This window comes from Artibeus jamaicensis, unplaced genomic scaffold (assembly GCF_021234435.1).
Source record: "Artibeus jamaicensis isolate MK-2021 breed Jamaican fruit bat unplaced genomic scaffold, CSHL_Jam_final scaffold_916, whole genome shotgun sequence".
In the NCBI taxonomy this organism is placed as follows: Eukaryota; Metazoa; Chordata; class Mammalia; order Chiroptera; family Phyllostomidae; genus Artibeus; species Artibeus jamaicensis.
Genome location: NW_026522059.1, coordinates 67,234,676 through 67,254,170, shown reverse-complemented (window position 1 = coordinate 67,254,170; position 19,495 = coordinate 67,234,676). Strand labels below are relative to the sequence as shown.

At 40.1% G+C, this 19,495-nt stretch overlaps 2 protein-coding genes and 1 pseudogene across 29 annotated transcripts in view; 1 reads left to right on the top strand and 2 right to left on the bottom strand.

Annotated features, from left to right (window-relative positions):
* Positions 1-19,495, top strand: part of RMDN1 (regulator of microtubule dynamics 1) — a 44,852-nt gene that overhangs the window by 14,793 nt on the left and 10,564 nt on the right. For 11 of the 14 annotated variants that reach the window (XM_053661164.1, XM_037141401.2, XM_053661168.1 and 8 more), the window contains exons 3-5: positions 699-795; positions 2,624-2,783; positions 8,354-8,443. In XM_053661164.1, coding sequence (XP_053517139.1) covers positions 699-795; positions 2,624-2,783; positions 8,354-8,443 — 347 coding nt within the window. The remainder of the gene's footprint in view (positions 1-698; positions 796-2,623; positions 2,784-8,353; positions 8,444-19,495) is intronic. The other 3 variants (XM_053661165.1, XM_053661172.1, XM_053661170.1) reach the window with 1 other exon arrangement.
* On the bottom strand, positions 4,043-4,671 carry LOC119046366 (sphingomyelin phosphodiesterase-like; annotated as a pseudogene).
* The window catches only part of WWP1 (WW domain containing E3 ubiquitin protein ligase 1), a 141,336-nt gene continuing 129,500 nt past the window's right edge, over positions 7,660-19,495 (bottom strand). For 11 of the 15 annotated variants that reach the window (XM_037141390.2, XM_037141391.2, XM_037141387.2 and 8 more), the window contains 2 exons: positions 18,268-18,426; positions 7,660-12,292 (listed from right to left, as the gene is read on the bottom strand). In XM_037141390.2, coding sequence (XP_036997285.2) covers positions 11,932-12,292; positions 18,268-18,426 — 520 coding nt within the window. In that variant the 3' untranslated portion in view covers positions 7,660-11,931. Of the gene's footprint in view, positions 18,107-18,267; positions 18,427-19,495 lie in introns of all 15 variants that reach the window. The other 4 variants (XM_037141394.2, XR_008390808.1, XM_037141398.2 and 1 more) reach the window with 4 other exon arrangements.

The following is a 19,495-nucleotide window of genomic DNA, read 5'->3' as shown; positions in this document are numbered from 1 at the left end:
TTCATTCGTAGGATTGACTAATAAGCACCCTTATAAAAAACAAAATTAACATTGTCTCCTTTAGTAACAATTGGAATATCTTAAAATTTATATTTAAGTTTTTCCAGTAATTGGTCAACTTCAGAGGCTTACACTGTCTATAAGGTTTATGTGTTTGGGGGTAATGTCTAATGTAGTTAATGAATTGGTTGGAGTATAGTGTGAATCAGGTAAGTTTCAGATTCTCCATACAGTTGATTTCATCCAAGTTTTTGATGACAAATTTGACTCTTTTTCTGTAAAGTATCTATATAAGTCAGGTCATAAAGCAAATCTAGTAAAACAGTGTGTTTCAGTACATGCAAATTAGTAATTTTCAGTACTGTAAGTGGATGTTATAATTTTCTACAGTGGATGATACTTAACAGTGGCAACATCAAAGACTGGAGGACAAGTGTACCATAACTTGTCACAGAAAGTTCCTGTTCTCACTAAAAAAAAAAAAATACCAATTTTAGTACCAGAATAAGTTGTCTAATTTTGTATTTTTCATGCTATAAATAAATCACTGACTGATAGTTTCATAATTTATTACACTTGTGTTTAGATACTCCAGGATTTTGGATCTAATTTTCTTTGCTTATATATGAGTTTGTGTTTCTTAGAAGTTTGTATCTGGCTTGGGAAGACCTACTTTACTGTGTTATTTTCATTTATAGTCTTCAGAGTTGAAGAAATACTCCAACAAGCTGATTACCTCTATGAAAGTGGAGAAACGGCAAAACTCTATCAGTTGCTGATCCAGTACAAAGAAAGGTGAGCAGAGTGTTCTCGTGTTATTTAACACTTAAAATGAGTCTTAGTGCTGTGAATATTTATAGTTTTTTTTAAGACTTTTACTTCAAAATAGTATTTTTTTTTAAAAGATTTTATTTAGAGAGAGGGGAGGGGAGAGAGAAAGGGAGAGAAACATCTATGAGTGGTTGATTCTCAAGTGCCCCCTACTGGGGACCTGGCTGCAATCCAGGCACGTGCCCTGATTGGAAATCAAAAGGGCAACCCTTTTGTTCCCAGGCCAGGGCTCAATCCACAGAACCGACCAGCCAGGACCAAAGTTATATTTCTTAGAGTTGCATTTGTAGCAAGCTATTTCTGTCTTCTGTTAAATAATTTGCAAATGCTATATGTATATTATTGATTTAGAAAAGGTTCTACTTATTATAGTAGAATATTGGAATCCTTTTTCTCTTTTGTTAGTGTGCTTTGGATCATACAAGTTAAGTTGCCAAATATCTTTATGTCATCTATATCATGTATTTTTCATTTCTTATAAATTAATTTCTTAATTGGTACAAGATTTTAATGAATTTGGGTGGTTATATGACTCCATTGAATGGGATCTGTGTATCATGTTAGAAGCTTAGTCTTTAGAAAAACTAAAAATAACTCCTTTTTAAAAAGTAGTTTACATGTTTGGTACAGAGTATCAGTGTGTATTCATTTAGGGGGAAGATAGAGGTGGGGTAGATCCACCCCTATAAAGTGAGTCAAATGAGGCATTTCCAGGTCACTGATTAACCTCATCTCCTATTCTACTGCCTTGCTTAGATTCTCAAGATGCATCATTTTACTTCCTAAATGTCTATAGGACCCATCTCTCCTTCCATGGTTCTCTCAGTAACTTGAGAAGGCTGGCTTGGCATTTTAAGCGCACTTCAGTAATCACTTGAAAAGTAAGCTGTTAGGTAGTTACTCCATATTCGTTGAATTATAAATATACTGTTGCTTCCTTTAGTTTAAAATTTTTATGCGAATACCACTTTTTGTTAAGAAATGCAGGGAGAGGCAAAAGTAGGTTTACAGTTGTGAATATCTAAAACAGTTTATTGTATTATTTATTTTATTGTATTATTTTCCATATTAACAACTGTGAACCTGCTTTTGCCTCACTCTGTATAATGTAGTAGACTTAAAGGCAGACATTTAATAAAAAGGAATTTAAGGCTAGTTTTAAAACTATTTCTAGTTCTTAATTTTGATTACTGTTTTTGTTTATTAAACATTTATTATTTTATATAATTATATTTAAGTGGAAGTTCTTCAAGGAGTTGAGTGCCCTTACTTGAAATACGCCATGTCTTGTGGCATGGATTCATTTGGAGATTATATTGTACTCATTCATTAATATGTACTTATCATATATCTGTTCTGTGACAGGTACTGTATGTGGGGCTAGGGTTCAACAATTTTTTATTTTAAAACAGACCCTCTTTGTCAAGTCAATGTGCATGATTTGCTCTCTGAAGCCCAGTGCAAGCAGTAAGCCTCAAGTTACATATTGCATATTATAGGGCACGTGTTGGAGAATTCAAATGCAAAGATATTTTCTAAGGAAGGTAGTATTTAAGATATAGTAAGTTAATGTTTATGTATAATACTATATATTGTGTAGGAAATTTCTCATCAAATAAAGCTCTGGGAGAGAAAAATAACAAATTTAACGTGGATAATGGCATTTGATACCGTGTTGCTTGCTGTAGTCTCTCTGTCCCGAAAGACCATATATAGTCGTTAGTGATGTGACCTTTGACAGTTTTTAAAAAATGTGAACTGAAGTATTGGTTTTATATCTACTTCAAATTAGTGAAGATGCAGAGTTACTGTGGCGTTTGGCTCGGGCATCACGTGATGTGGCTCAGCTTAGCGGAACCTCAGAAGCGGAGAAAAAAGTCCTGGTATATGAAGCCCTAGAGTATGCAAAAAGAGCACTAGAGAAAAATGAAGCAAGTTTTGCAGCTCATAAGGTGAGGTGCCTAAAGTAACAACGGTTACCATGTCCTGAGGGTTACACTGGTCTACACTACAGTTATCCCTAATTTATATGGAAAGATCATTCTCTATGTTAAAGTAGGGAAGAAATGTATTTTTATAACACTTTTTCAAAATGAAGTTTTTTCCTCTGCAGTCTTGAATACTTTACCTTCGTGAGTTGATTTGATAAATTATTTCTGTGAATACTTATTTTCATGAATTACCTGTATCTTTACTTCTAAAGATATAAAAACTTTACTTCTAAGATATAAAAGTAGTATAAAAACTTGACAGATTTTTTTCTCATTTTCCTTACATTCTATTTCTGTTCTTTGAAACCAAGTATAACTTTTCACATATAAGCTCCCTACTTAATGGACTTCCTAACGGGATAGAACAGTGGTTTTTGATGGACACTGGAGAATATGAGGCATTATTGATGTTTTGGATTAGGACGCCACTTTATCATGTTGGAATGTCCTCAGTAGAGCCCCAGGTCATTGTGACATTTCCAAATGCTCCCTTTAGGGGCCAGTTTCCTGGCCCGCTCCCCCAACCCCCCCCCCCCATGCTTGCGTGCATACACACAGGTTTTATATTAAGGAGAAAACAGATACAGATCCTTCAAATATGTTGAGACTTTTGAAAGCTCAGAATATGGTCCCATCTTTGTAAATGTTCTTTGTGCATATTCATTCAACTGCTGTTGAAAGTATCTTAGAAATGTTGAGATTCAGTTGTTGATAGTGGTGATCCAGTCATCTGTATCCTTACTGATTTCTTTCTACTTGTCCTACTCGTCATTGAGAGTGGAGTAAAATTTCCAAGTATAATTATAGATTTTGTCTGTTGATTTTTGCAATTGTATTAGTTTTTATAACGTATACTTTTATTTATTCACTTTTAATTTCTTTGAGTCCAAGTCTCTTATCTTTATTTTAAATGCCTGGAAGCCAGGCAGGTGGCAGCAGCAGTATCGTGTTCCTGGCTGGCCAGCACAGGCCTGGTGTGGCACCTCCATCTGGTCTGCCAATGGCAGTGCCAGTGGAGACCTCTGCCCCAGAACAGCCTAGATGCTCTGAACAGGCAGAGCTGCCAACCCTCCTTCATATCTTGATAACCAAGCTCCAGGAAGGAAGATGCTGTTTCCCCTGTATACTTGGGGCCCAGCATATGGTCTTCCTTCTCCCCACAGTGGCCCTCCAGGGTTTTTGCTCCCATCCTAAGGCATGCACTTTCCCAACTCTGGGTGCTAGTAGAGCCATGGGCATGGCCACAAGCTCCAGACATTAGAGAAGCTTGCATCTGACAACAGGTGGCGACACAGCAGGGCTGTGGGAACTTGCTGAGAGCTGAGCACACAGAGTAGTGAGGCAGTAGGGTGAGCCACAGGGATCAAAGGGTGTGTGGCCCTTAAGGTAGAGAGACCAGAAAGTCTGAAATAGCGGTGTGTCTCCCCACATGTGGTATGCCAGGTCATGCCAGGTAGCTGGCAGTGCATTGTGCAGCCTGTAGTTTTCTCAAGCTCTGTAGAGGAGGTGCCAGTGCAGAGTGGCTTCCCATTCATTTGCCTGAGTCAGATTCAGGATGTAGGTCTTGTGATCCAAGACCATGTGAGAGCTTCCCAGGTAGTCACCATCTGTTTGGTAGACCTGGTAACCAGGATTCAGGCTGATGTAAGTGGTGGTGCTAGGTGCCAGAAAGACTATACATAGACAGCAGCCAGCTCAGGGTTTCCTTGTCATAGAAGACTGCAACCTCATTCATGTGATTGTGGCCAAAGAATTGACCAGCCAAGGTGTTCTTGTACCTGGCTACAATTCAGCAATTCCAGCTCCTGCTCTTCAGGCAGTGCTCTGGGGGTATGTGGCCAATTACCATATTTTACCATGTGTAACATGCACTTTTTTGCCCAGATTTTTTAGGGAAAAATAAGGATGTGCATTATACATGGGTAGGTCTAATTCTGTATCTATATAAATGTTTACAATTATTTTATTTATGCTTATGTGTTAAAAGTATAACTAGAAAGCAATAATGATATCCATATGTTCAAAAATGAATGCTAAAATTCCTTTATAATATAAAAACAAGTATCTAAATATAAGTAAATTAAAAAATTAAAATGAAAGACTTTTTTCCCTGAGAATTTGAGCCAGAAACGTGGGTGCACTTTATACATGGGAGTCCATTATACACGGCAAAATATGCTATATACATCTTTTCTCCTTGGCAGCCTGAAGCTCCCCACTGGCTATTGTAACTGTCCATTGTGATCTGTGGAGTAGATCAAGAGCCAGAAGTTCTCATGGGAACAAAAAGTCATATTGAGAGAGATGAGGCAGAGGCTGGGCATGGGGAAAGGGTATAGAACCCCCGAATTCTCAAAGTGAGCATGATCCTCTTTGTCCAGTTCTTTGCTAGACATTTGGATGGAGGGCAGAGTCATATAGAACATCATCTGTAGTTTTAAAGAGCTCTCATTCTAGCTGAAGACCAAACAGTATGATGATAGGGCCCAAGTGCCTGGGGACAATGGTTCAGAGGACTAAGGGCTTAGGGAGTTCAGGGTAGAAAGAAAAGTGAGCTAGAATGGGAAGCAAAAGGCCACTCAGGAAAGAAGACATGGGCCTGGGTAAGTTGGGCAAAGGTGGGATGCTAAACAGGAGTGGAAGGCATTCTAGAAAGGGCCAGCGTGAGCACAGCTGAGACTAGTATGGAGAGGGTGTGTGGCCACACATGTACATTTAAAGTGCTGTCATTAGGAATGTAAACATTCGGTATTGTTTTATTTTATTGATGCATTGACATCTATCATTATAAAATAATTTTTATCTCTAGAAACTTATTTTATTCCAACTATGTCTGATATTAATGTAGCTATTCTTAGTTTCTTTTAATGTTAACATGTTATATCCTTTTCTGTTTTTTCATCTATTTGTGTCTTTATATTTAACATATACTTCTCTTTTAAAAAGATTTATTTATTTTTAGACCGGGGAAGTGGGGGGAGAAAGAGAGGGAGAGAAGCATCAATGTGTGGTTGCCTCTCACACGTTCTGTACTGCGGACTTGGCCTAGAACCCACACATGTGCCCTGACTGGGAATTGAAGTGGCAGCCCTTTGGTTTGTAGGCTAACACTCAGTCCACTGAAGCACACCAGCCAGGGCAACATACACTTTTTGAAAGCAGGTGATAAGTCTTGCTTTTTTTGTTTTTTTTTTTTTGCTAACATTCTTTTAAAAAATTAATTTTTCAATTGCAGATGACATTTAATATTATATTAGTTTTAGGCATACAAAATAGTAGTTAGAGATTTATATATCTTACAAAGTGATCCTCTGATAAGTTTAGTACCCACCTGACCACCATACAAAGTTATCACATTATCATCGACTACATTCCCTATGCTGTACTCTACATCCCTGTGATTGTTTTATAACTACTAATTTGTAGTTAATCCCTTCACTTTTTTCACCCAGCTCACAAACCACCCCCCCTTTGGTGACCACTGGTTTGTTTTCTATATTGATGAATGTTTCTGTTTTATTTTTTAATTTTATTAAGATTATGTATTTTTTAGGGGAAAGGCAAGGATAAAGAGAGGGAGAGAAATGTGTAAAAGAGAAGTATGAATTGGATGCCTCTCATACACAACTCAAATGGAAACCAAACCCACAACTCAGGCATGCGCCCTGACTAGGAATCGAACAGGCTACCCTTCACTTCGTGGGATGATTCCCAACCAACTGAGCCACACCAGTCAGGGCTGTTTTGTTTAGTTTTATAGATTCCACATATCAGTGAAATCACATGGCTTTTGTCTTTTTCTCCCTGTCTTATTAGCATAATATCCTCTAGGTCCATCCATGTTGTTACAAATGTAAGTTTTCATTTTTTTTTAGGGCTCAGCAATATTCCATTGTATTTATGTACTACCTTTTTATCCATTCGTCTGTTGATGGACACTTAGGTTGCTTCCATATCTTTTTGATGCTATTCTAATTTATATTGTCTTAATTTCATTTTCAGAGTGTTGGTTGCTAGTGTATAGGAATGCAACTAATTTTTGCATATTGATTTTGCATCTTACGGCTTTGCTAGACTCATTAGTCTTTAGGGTTTTCTATATAAGATCATGTCACCTATAAGTAGAGATAGTTTTACTCTTTCCTTTCTTTATCTTGCCCAACTTCCCTGGCTAGAGCTCACAGCACAGTGTTGGAGTGGCAATTCTTGTCTTGTTCCCAAATGTAGAGAAACCAGTTAGATTCACCTTGTCTCTCAGGTGTCACTGTTGCTTATGTGAGGTATCTCAAAAATCTTTAGTATATTTCATCTGGTGTTTTAGTGTTTCAGTTAAGAAAGTAAGTATAGGATCTGTTATCCCTTCTTGGCTAGAATATCTGCTTAAAAGTTTTCTTTTAAGGTAATGTAAACTCAATATAAACAAGAGCCATTTTGGGAATTGAAACAGAGTACAAATATGGAAATAAAAACCACTCATGATCACACCTCCTACTGACAACTCTTGATGATCAATCATTAACTAATTGTAAGTCAGGAAATGCCAACTTAAGGGAGAATGTGTTTGCTTTGCATGTAGGTGATAGTTAAGTGCATAGGAGAAGGTAATTTTATCCAGAGCCCTGAGATGTGGGAGAAGCTCAAAGCACTGGGTTTGAGACCCCATGTGACCCCTCCAGTCATCTGGATTTAGACTATTAGAGGGGTGTGTGTGTATGGAAAAATGATACTTTTTTATTTTTAGGAAACATTGAAGGATACAAAGTATTTTGGTGGGAAATAGAGCAAAACAGTAGTTTGTTAAAATCTTTCTGGTTAAAATAATTAAAATCCCACAACCTCAAACAAACAAGGGGGGTGTTTATTTTGGAAACTGTTATATTTCGCAGAACACAAAGGCAGGTGGATTTAAAATGGCTTCCAGATACACTGGCTCAGTTGATCTGAGGCTGTGGTCTCCTCTTTGCATCTTTGTCACTGAAGACTTTTCTCATCTTGAGTTCTGTGACTTTCCACAGCACTTGTGTTTACAAAGCTTGGATATTTTGTACTCAATTCGTAGAGAAGAAACTCAGATTGTCTCAGTTTGTGTCTGTTGTCCAAGTATGGTTGTAGGTCACAATTGACAGATGCAGCTGTTAATACTATAATGATGCAGATGTAGAGAACAGGTAGCTCCCAGAAAAAGGGTGAGAAAATAAAATGAGTTATGGAATTGCAGATTTTTCTAAATTTATACTCAGACCATAGACATGAATTATTACCATATTGTGTTGATAACTTCCTCAGAGATTAAATCCTCTTGGCTCTCTGATTTGTACTCTGTTTCTGTATAAAGAAGTGCCATCCTTGAGTTCCTAAGGACCATGACCACTTTTCTTCGTATATTCTGTGTATATAACATGGTATTTATGCTCAATAATTTTTCGTTGATTGAGAATGTCTACTGAGGAATAGTTATTCATTTTTACCTTGTATTGAATGGACTACTAAGTATTGTTATTCTTACACCTTTTTTTTCTTTTATTTTTTAGTGGTATGCCATCTGTATTAGTGATGTTGGAGATTATGAAGGCATCAAGGCTAAAATTGCAAATGCCTATGTTATCAAGGAGCATTTTGAGGTACTGCTGAATTGAAAAGGCCATTAGCTTTCTGAGTAGATTCGTCTCACTTACTCCTCCCTATTTAACAAACCACTTCAAATTTAGTGTGTGCAAGCAGGTTATTTCTGCCACTTCTGTGGGTTGACAGCACTGAATGCTTCTGTTCTGTTTGGGGTAGCTCAGCTGACTGAGAACTGCATTCACCTGACCCCTTGGCTGGGACAGGTGTACATGATGGCCTATTGTCTTCAATGGTTTCTGTCCATTCAGTCATTGGCCCATGCTTTTTTTTTATTTAAGTAATTTTTAAAAAAGATTTCATTTATTTTTAGACAGGGGGAGGGAGAGGGGAAGAGAAACATCATTGTGTGGTTGTTTTTCGCATGCCCGCCACTGGGGACCTGGCATTCAACCCAGGCATGTGCCCTAACTGGGAATTGAACCAGCGACCCTTTGTTTTGCAAGCCGGTGCTCAGTCCACTGAGCCACACCAGCCAGGGCTGGCCCATGCTTCTTTACTGCATGATTGCTGGCTTCCAAGAGTGAGCATTCCAAGGGAAAAGTCCCAGTGTGCAAACCTGCATCACACTTGGTAATATCCCATTGACCAAGGCCAGTCTGTGAGAGGGGACTGTGCAGGGTCCCATACTGGAAGGTGTGGTCTTTTCTAACAGTCTAATAATTGCTGCTCCATTCCCATAGTAACAGTGCTGTTTATATTTTGATTTCTCTGTGTGTGTTTTAGCACCTCCCCTTAAAGTTAATTCATGTATTCATTGTAAGCTCTTCCTCAGCTGCCAGAGACTCCAGAAGTCTGTGTGTTCCATGGTGCACATACACACTATTCTACTGTCTTTTAAACAAAACTGCCATTGAAAAGCCAGCACATTTATTTCTATTGTGATATTCTACCCAGGGGTGTCTAACCTTTTGGTTGTCTCTGGGCCATACTGGAAGAAGAGTTATTTTGGTCTACACATTAAATACTTTGCAACATGTAATCACAACAAATCTCATAATATTTTAAGTAAATTTACAATTTTGTGTTGGGTCGCATTCATAGCCATCCTGGGCTGCATGTGGCCCATGGCTGCAGGTTGGACACCCCTAGACCATCTTAAAAATACAAAAGAAAGTGACAAAAACATGTATAGGGATAATGTTAGTCTGCGTAACAGTTTTTCTGAATTTTCTGGTCATAGTTGTGGCGGACCCTGGCCAGCAGAGTCCGCCTGTTGTGGCTGACCACGAGAATGAATGCACAGGTGACAACAAGCCTGTTGAGAAAAAGGGAACAGGCACAACTACTATCTCAAGAGGGGAGCGCCTCAACCCTTGCCTAGACAGGCTTTTATTATTTTCCTGGGGTCTTATATCAGAGAAGGATTTATTATCTATTACATAGGATATTATTGTCTACATTTTAGGTGCAATCAAGAAACTGAAAATAACATGCAGAGGGGAATGGCAATGAGCTGATTAGCTCTGTCCTTGGGAGGACTCATACAGGCTTTGGAGATTACCTTGAAGATAGAGAATACACATTTGTCGTTTTAGACCAGGGTGAGGGAGTTTTAGCAAGAGTAAGCCATAACAATCTGTATGTATTTTCTAGGCCCGATTTTCAGGGGAAAACTTGGTTTGAGGGTCTGGCTTCTGCCCACCACTTTGCTTCTGTAGGTTTTCCATACAGAGCTGAGTCACATTTGCCAGACCAAAACAAACCGGTGCCCTATAATTCCCCCCTTTTTTCCCTTTTTGTTAAGGCTGTCATGGTGACACATCCCACAAGACTTGCTACTTGCTGGTCCCTTTTGCAACCCTGGGCAAATAATTTATAAATGCATCGTAATATGCAAAACATTATTAAAATCAATAAACAACCAGTGGCACCAGTGACGCACAATCTTGGGTTGAGTCCATTAAATCAGTGCTTTGGGTTTGATGAGCCAAGATTATCATAAGGGTTTGAAGGGTCTCCTGCTTAGTTAAGTGTTGAATATCTTGGAACTGTTTGTGTAACTCTAGTTGCAATTTATTGATTTGTCCTTTTAAATTAGTAGAAAAAGCTCCTCTTAGGTGATGTTGAATATCACTCCAGGTGACACACATTTTGGAGAAACCAAGATCACAGGTCAGCTGCTGACAGATCACTAGCAAGCGCATCCTGGCATTCACCGATCCAGTTGAGTGCTGATTCAACTGCAGAAAGTTGAGTCAGGATTTCTTGATCAATCCTGCCGAAGCATTTCTAAAGTGGAATTGATTAAGAGAACATCAACAGTGTGAGCAGTTTGAACTGACCCAATGAGGGCAGCGGTTGCTGTGGCTCAGTAGCCGCGATGACTATAGCAGAAACAATAAATGCAACCAAAGTGCCAACAAACTGTTGGACTCTTAAAGAGGCCAGTGCATTGTTAAGTGCTATTATGCCATGGCGATCTTCCCATTCTCTGATTACATCAACTGGAACCCATATCTGAGTTTGTCTTCTAACTATATAAACTGTAGTGAGGCTTAACTGAGTAATATCGAGATGAGTAAGACAGCTGGCATGTATGGAGCCTGCAGGAACAGGCAAAGAATAAATTTTTGCTGATTTGCTATAAAAGACTTGAGTTGTCCCTGGAATTGCCAGAAACAAGTAAGGGTGAGAGGTACAGACTGTGACCCAATCTTGTTTTAGAGGGCCATTCTGAGAGGTTTTTAAAATTTTTTTTATACAGACATTTTCTAGGAATAAAAGGCAAGCCCATTTTCCCTGAGTTGTAATGCCAAGGGCTAGTGTGGTTGGGAGAAACAATTCTGATTATGGGTGCCCCAGTACTGGGCCCCTCCCACCACATATTAGTATATGGAATTTCAGGCAGAGCTGAAACTATTGTTGTGCCAAACTTAACCAGTACTTTCCAATTAGCTCCCTAATTGTCTACTATAAAAGGACTTCTGGGGAGAAAAGCAATAGTAGCATTCGGTCCTCTGCATAAAGACCGAGAGATGGAGTCTTTGTGGCTTTTGTCTAAAGTACAAGGTGGAACCGGAGGGGAATTGAGAGTATGATAAATCCCCCTCTGGGTATGTAGACCAATTGCGATTATCATAGAGAGCTGATAGTAATCACTGTACTGCTCCTAATTTGCAGCATAGAATTTTTCTCTTATAGGTAAGCACAAAGTGTCAGTAAGAACATAAAAACAAACTGGTAAGTATTCAGCAACATAAGTAGTATCTCTTGGCACTGACATCCAGTGCTTACTTTCTTTTAATGGGCCATCAGGGGGCATCCATACTCCTCCATTCCACTGAGTATCCTTAATGGAAAAGGGAAGTTCAACACCCCACCAGGTATGCAACTTAAATATTAGTGGGTTGATAATATGAGCCCAATAAATATGAGAGGACTTACTTTAGTAGCTGGGCCCTGCCCCCCTAGGCAGAGTGTAATGGCAATCAAAAGCAAGGTTTTAGCTGAATTGGCTGACAGCACTGGTAAGTAAGCAATAAACCTATTTTCTGGGTGTCTTCGACCTTAGTTTCAACAAGAATATTCTCAGCTTAGGTATTAAGAGTCTTAATGTCCCCCCCATATGGTGAGGAACATTATGAGGCACTGAAAGATTATTACTCTCTACACCGGAGGCCCCTGAGCCTTGGCCCTCAATATTGAGGTGGTCTGCATCCCCCTTTGTTGGTGAATCCAAACCTGTGTGCGACATCATGGGTGTATGTGTTCCTTCTGGCTGTTCAGTGTCAGCTGGGCCATCTGGTCTGTCAGCTGATTGGCTTTCATCTCTAGGTGGTGGAGCTTGATGTCTGTTTTGTTCATGATGAGGCTTCACCCTTCTAGCTGGAAACCAGACAGGACCTCTGGGGATGGAAACACATGATACCCTCTTCCCCATGTTAAGAGGTCTATAGGGCCCTGCCAAGTATCATCTCCCAGAGGATCTCTGTACAAGATCTGAGGGTAAGGTGGTTTTGCTTGTTTGGCCTGAAAATGTTTCTCAATTGGAGTACAGAGTGATTCATCACAACTTAGAAAATTATAGGTAAACATAGCTAACAGTCAAATTTTGGGGGGTAGACTCCTGAGTCCCCCTTTTTTGTTTTTTAAGATTTTTAAAGGTATGATGCGCCTGTTCAATAATTGCCTGGCCAGTTGGATTATAAGGTATTCCTGTTTTATATTGGATATTCCAGTGCTGAAGGAAGGCTTGAGTAGAATAGGCAAGATATCCTGGGCCATTATCAGTTTAAATTTGCTGAGGCTGACCCAAATGACTGAAGGCTTCAAGCCAGTGGGTTTGTATATTTTTAGCAGATTCTCCTGTTAAAGCAGATGCATGTAGGGCACCAGAGTAAGTATCAATAGAAATGTGAATGTATTTGAATTTTCCAAAGGGAGTATAATGAGTGACATCTGTTGGCCAAATCATTTGAGAACTTAGTCCTTGAGGGTTAACTTTTGTGGATGGAGGTACCTTAGTAAGGGCTTGACAGTCAGGGCATTCTTTAATAATTTGCTTAGCTTGAGAATGGGGAATATCAAACTGTCTTTGAAGTGCCTGGCTGTTCTGATGAAAAACTGGTGAGAAGCTACTGCTTGCTGAAAGGCAGAGAAGACGCTAAGGCATCTATCTTATTGTTAACCATCCACTAAGGGGCCTGGCAGGCCTGAGTGAGATGGAATGGGAGTAATGAAAAGGGGGCGTTTTCTCTTGTCAAGGAGAGACTGTAAATTCAGAAGTAAGTTAAGCAGATTGGAATCATCTGAAGTTTTAATTAATGCCTGATCTAAATGTTGAGTAGTATAGACAGTATATCCAGAGTCACAAACTATATTTAAAGCTTCTTTAGGCCATTGCCGCAGGGCCATAATTGCAGCAAAAAGTTTGGCCCTCTGAGTAGAGGCATGTCCTGAGGATACAGAGTTTTTCCAGCTAATGCCTTCTTTTCAGGCAACAGCAGCTCATCCGGTTTTTCCAGACCCATCAAGAAATACAGTTTTTGCTCCTGTTACTGGTCTGGACTGATTTTTTTCTACTGGTCTTATCTGAAGGCATGGGATGTTTTGAATCAGTGTATCTGAGGGTAAATTAATTTCTGGTCCTCCTACAAAGTCAGCTATGGCACACTGAAATTCTAAAGACTGAGTTGTTAGTTGCTGTAAATAAACCTGAGTTAAGGGAATACGAATAAAGTCAGGATCATATCCAAATAACTGCTGTGTTCGTTCATGTCCTTTTATTATGAAGTGACACAACAGTTATATAGATGGTAATGGTGCGTCGTGGCTGATGAGACAGAAGAAGCCACTCATAGCTCAGTAGATTGAGCACAGGCCTGCGAACCAGAGGATTGTGGTTCAATTCCCAGTCAGGGCACATACCTGGGTGCAGGCCATTTCCCAGCAGGGGACGCATGAGAGGCAGCCATACATTGATATTTCTCTCCCTGTCTCCTTCCCTTCCCCTCTAAAGATAAATAAATAAAATCTTAAAATTTTTTTTTTAAAAGCCACTCTATCATAGTTAAATGAAGGTATCTGTTGCCTTATTTAGTTGCCTATAAGTCCTATTGGAGTACCTAAGCTTGGAAAGCAGACAAATCGGACAGGGAGTTGTAGATTAATTCTGGTTAATTGTCATTGTTGAATATGTTGATTTATTATAATTAACTCTTGCAAGGCCTTAGAAGACAGTTTGATAGGGGAATTGAGATCTGGGTCTCCTTTAAGGGTATTAAATAAATGAGTTAACTGCTGAGTGGGTATTCCAAGCCTGGGTGGCACCCAATTAATTGTTCCTAAAAGTTGTTGGAGGCAATTAAGAGTTAAATCCTTGGGTGGACTAATTTGAAGGACTTAAGGCCGAATTGTCCTGTTGAAAGGATATAACCTAAATATTTCCACGGTTTTGAATGCTGGATCTTCACTGGAGCAATTATCAGTCCAGCAGAAGCTACAGAGTTTTAAAGAAAGGAAGTAGTTTTTGCTAGCATATCTTATGAGGGAGCTGCAATTAAAATATCATCCATATAATGATAGATAATTGAATCAGGGAATTGATCCCTTACTGGCTGAATTGCTGTATGAACAAAATGCTGACAAATAGTTGGACTATTAAGCATTCCTTGAGGTAAAACTTGCCATTAAAATCCCTGTGAAGGCTGAGAGTTATGAAAGACAGGGAGAGAAAATGCAAACCCTCTCGATCCTTTTCTGCTAAAGGAATTGTGAAGAAACAGTCTTTTAAATCGATGGTTAAAAGTGGCCAATCTCTAGGAATACAGGCTGGATTAGGGGCCCCTGGCTGTAGGGGGTGCATAGGCTGGAGGAATTCATTAATTTTCCTTAGGTCTCCATTTGCCTTCCTTATTCATTTGCCAAATGAACAAGCCAGACTTCTTTGGTTTAACAAAAGTAGGTGTGTTCCGTGGGCTGTTAGAGGGTTTAATATGACCTGCTTCTAATTGTTGTTTGACTAAAAGGTGCGTTTGTTTAAGTCACTCTCCTTTAAGTGGCCACTAATCAACCCATACTGGTGTGTTGGAGAGCCAAGTAAGCAGTAGGGGAGTTATAAGAGCAGTGGCCACTAGGGAAAATGCCGGAGAGAGATTTGCATCCCCCACTGACTGAGGAGATCATGTCTCCAGATATTAAGAGGCATAGGTAAAACATGGTCAAATTTTTCCTACCTGTCCCTCTGGCCCATAACATCTAAGAGACTATACACTGAGTTGAGGTTGAGAAATTCCTGAAACAACTGTTTCACTGTTGGTTAAAGTCCATTTGAAAGGCCAAAACTGATTTGAGATAACAGAGATATCGGCTCCATTATCTGTGAGCCCATGAAATGTTTTATTCTTTATTTTTACTTGTAAGATTGGTTAATTTAGCTTAATGGATTCTGTCCAGAAAACTGATCAATTGTCTGTACTGCTAAAGCCTCTCTCCCCTCACTTTATTCTGAGTCTTTGAGATTACGTAGGGGAGGAGGAGCAGCTGGCAATGTGCCTCTGAGCAGGAATAATACAATAATAGTCAGACACTTTGAGCATGATTTTAATTTCTTTTATAATCTGAGTCAACAGCTTCTGGTTGAACAAAGATGCCTTCAGTAGTAGTAATGCTGGATCTTCCTAAAATTAGACCTACTGTTCCTGGGGGTAGAGGTCCCCAAACACCAGTGGAAGCTACAATTATTTGATCCTGCTCCTGTAAAATGAGCTCATTGGCGGTGACCAAGTCCAGCCCTGCACTTTCATGGGTGGCTGCACAAAGGTTGGAAACTGCATTTCCTCGAATTCTCTGATACTGGTTTTTCTGAAAGCTACATTTGGGGTTGGGGGCGCTGGAACGGGCACCCCCCTGGAAGTTTCCCTGAATCAGTTGGTTATTTTTGTTAAATTTGGAGCGACCATTCTCTTGCCCAGTGCCTGCTCTGCCACAGCGTGGACAATCCTTGGGGGGAAGTTTGTAATTACCTTTTCCCCCTCTCGATGTAGACAAACAGTCCTTGCCCAGGTGACCAGGCTTTCCACAGTGATAACATCTGAGATCTCAATATCCCTTAATTGGAGTAGGTAGGAGAGAGGCCTTATGGTGCTGTGTGCCAACATCTTGGCAAGCCTTGATAAACTCACTGATGTCCTTGGTGGTAGCTCGCAGGGGACCAATAATTGCCCTGCAATCCTTGTTAGCATTTTCATAAGCTATAGCTGCCACAAAAGAGCTTTGGAGGCTCTAACATTATCTATTTGCCTGTCAATGGCTTCTTGGAGGTGGTCAATAAAGTCAGTATATGCCTCCATAACACCTTGATGAATATTAGTAAGGAAGAAATTTCCCTGCCCTGAGCATCAGGTACAGCTCTCATGGCCCTGAGAGCAATTTGAGCAGTCTGATAAAAAACATGAGGATCAAGCCTAGCATGAGCCACAGCAGTAGCAAAATTATCAGACCCAAGCAGCATAGGGAGGGTGACAGGATTATTTATTTGTGAATGCTCAGTGGCTTGGATGCCAGCGCTTTGAGAGTATTCTGAATACCAAACAGTATACTGAGCCTGGGTCAAAACAGTCCTGGCGAGGGCCATCCAGTCACAAGGTACCATTTTATAACTGTCAGTAATGGATTGAAATAGCCCATTAGTTTAAGGAGACTGAAGCCCATTTTCTTTAATACTCTTTTTTCAATCCTTATAAAGTGGAAGGGGCTCGTGGACTTTCCTCTGACCCTTGATTATAATGGGAAAAGCCAAAAGAGCATCTAAATCACCCTCCTCTGCTGCCTGCTGAAGGCATTGTCTCATAATCCCAACAGGGTATTCATCTGAATTTTTTGGCTTTCTTGATGGTGACTGATCTTGCAGGGAGGAATGCTCCCATAATTAAGATAAGGAGTGGTTACTATCAGACAGGTTCTCTGGTGGAGCTGTAGGTAGGACTCTTGTAGCCTGTTCTGCTGCATCATATACTACTTCCTCATCTGAACTAAACTCCATATCTTCCTTTGTAACTAACTCCTTTTTCTTAGTTCGTATAGGCATGAGACCAGTCTTGACTAGTCCCCCAAGTTACTAAATTTTGAACTCTGGTAGTAAATCCACTATCCTTGTAAAGCCTTTAATTTGTTACCTGCTTTTTCCCAAACTCTAATATCTAGGGTTCCCTTATCAGAGAAAGCAGGGTAATATTCTTTTATAATTGTAAAAGCTGTATAAGATGTTGTTTTACCTCATGTCCTGATCCTTGGAGGAGTTGCTGCAGCACCCGTAGATAGACTTCTTGTTCTTTAGATAAATTAGAGCCCATTCTTGTTGTTAAAAGCTTTTTTTTTTTCTTTCAATTTCTGCCGTTTCAGATTCTGCAGCCTATACTAAACCCTAGCTAATTAGCTATTAGGGAGTATAGTGTGGTGGGTCAGAAATGTACTGTTGGTGAAAACCGTCAGGGAGGGCTGCCTAGTTGGTATCCAGGGTACCCTAACCCCGCTTACGAGTTTCAGGTTTTCCCCATGCATCTAAGACTGCGGGGGGGGCTCGAAGCACCAGGTGACCAACCTTTATATTGTGCTCCCTGACTGAGTCCAGAGTTAAATTACTATGATTAGAAGTTCCTATGAGGCCCCTACACGTCTCAGGGATTGACCCCAGACACCTCGGCAAAGCCCCTACTCACATAGGAACGCTTGAGATCTCAAGCGGGAGGGAGGAGATGGCTCTTACCTTCCGTGCCCAGCAAGGGGCTGAGGCACTCATAAACAACCCGTTAACTAAGTCTGAGTTCTCAAAGCAATCTTTGGAGTCCGGTTGAAACTGCAACATTCATTTACTATCTGCATTTTTGTTTACAGGCAGGCAGAGGAAAAGGCAGAATCAAAAGAGCTGCAAAAAGCAGCTTTTAAAGAAAGAATGCACAGAGGCTCTTGTTTAAAAAAAAAAAAAAGCTAATTGAAAGGAAAGTTCATTGCTCTCTCTCCCAAGCCTAAAACCTGATGGGGGATTGTGCTGTGGGGATGGGCTTGTGAGTGTTTTTTATAGTGTGCCTTTCGTTGCGTAGGCTTTTGCTTGCAGTTGGCAGGAAACCTAGTGTTCTTTCCTGGCCCATGTCCAACTCATACTTGTCACAGGTCTCTGTTGCGGCAAGCACCCTTGTGGCTCTTCAGTGCTGGACCTGTGCCTGCAGGGTGTGGCAGTTGCCAGAGAGAGAGGGAGCAAGGCTTCTGCTTACTAAAGAGAGTGTGGTCACAAGAGAGGGCAACCTTGGAAAGATACCCTTTTTCCCTAAAATACAACACACCCTGTGCCCTCCCAAAAGCACTGGGGGTCGTTGGCCCTTACCTGGGCTGTTGCACGAGTTCCACCCACGGTGGTGTGTTGACCACGATGGCCGATAGCCTTGGCGTCCCTGTTGCTGGGCACCAGATGTGGTGGACCCTGGCCAGCAGAGTCCGCCTGTTGTGGCTGACGATGAGAATGAATGCACAGGTGACAACAAGCCTGTGGAGAAAAAGGGAACAGGCACGACTACTATCTCAAGGGGAGAGTGCCTATGGGTGCCTCGGCCACTCCCTCAAGAGGGGAGCGCCTCAACCCTTGCCTAGACAGGCTTTTATTATTTTCCTGGGGTCTTATGTCAGAGAAGGGTTTATTATCTATTACATAGAATATTATTATTGTCTACATTTTAGGTACAATCAAGAAACTGAAAATAACATGCAGAAGGGAATGGCAATGAGCTGATTAGCTCTGTCCTTGGGAGGACTCATACAGGCTTTGGAAATTACCTTGAAGATAGAGAATACACATTTGTCGTTTTAGACCAGGGTGAGGGAGTTTTAGCAAGAGTAAGCCATAACAATCTGTATGTATTTTCTAGGCCTGATTCCCAGGGGAAAACTTGGTTTGAGGGTCTGGCTCCTGCCCACCACTTTGCTTCTGTAGGTTTTCCATACAGAGCTGAGTCACATTTGCCGAACCAAAACAAACGGGTCTCCTATACTTAGTCTCAATTCCTAGTTGGTTTTTTTTTTTAATGACTAGTGTAAAAAACATTGAGTGAGGAGTCAGGAGACCTAGCTTCTTACTCAAGCATCAGTAATACATACGTGTGTGTGTACATTTCCATTTAATAATATGCATTTTCCACATTTTAAGACCGTTGAAATTAGACTGCATTATATAGCCAGTGGTATCTTATAATTGCTTTTTCTTTCTTAGTGATACATGATATAATGATATGGCATAGATATTATGGTATCTTAGACTCAATGAAATCCAGTATTTTTCTCAGTGACATTAGATACATCTCCTAAATTACTCTGCCTTGGTATAGAAATACATGACAAATAATTTCCAGTATGAACAATGAAAAATTGAAGAAAATATTTATGTTTACTTTAAAGAAACAGTGAAGGCTATAGGTTATATTTTTAAAAATGTTTTGTGTATGTTTTCAAATGTACATATGTTCAGTATATTTAAGAATGACAGTGTTTAGTATTTATACTGTCATTTCAGAGTCCATTTTTATAGATAAAGTCAGAAGGAATTACTGTCTATGGGTTAT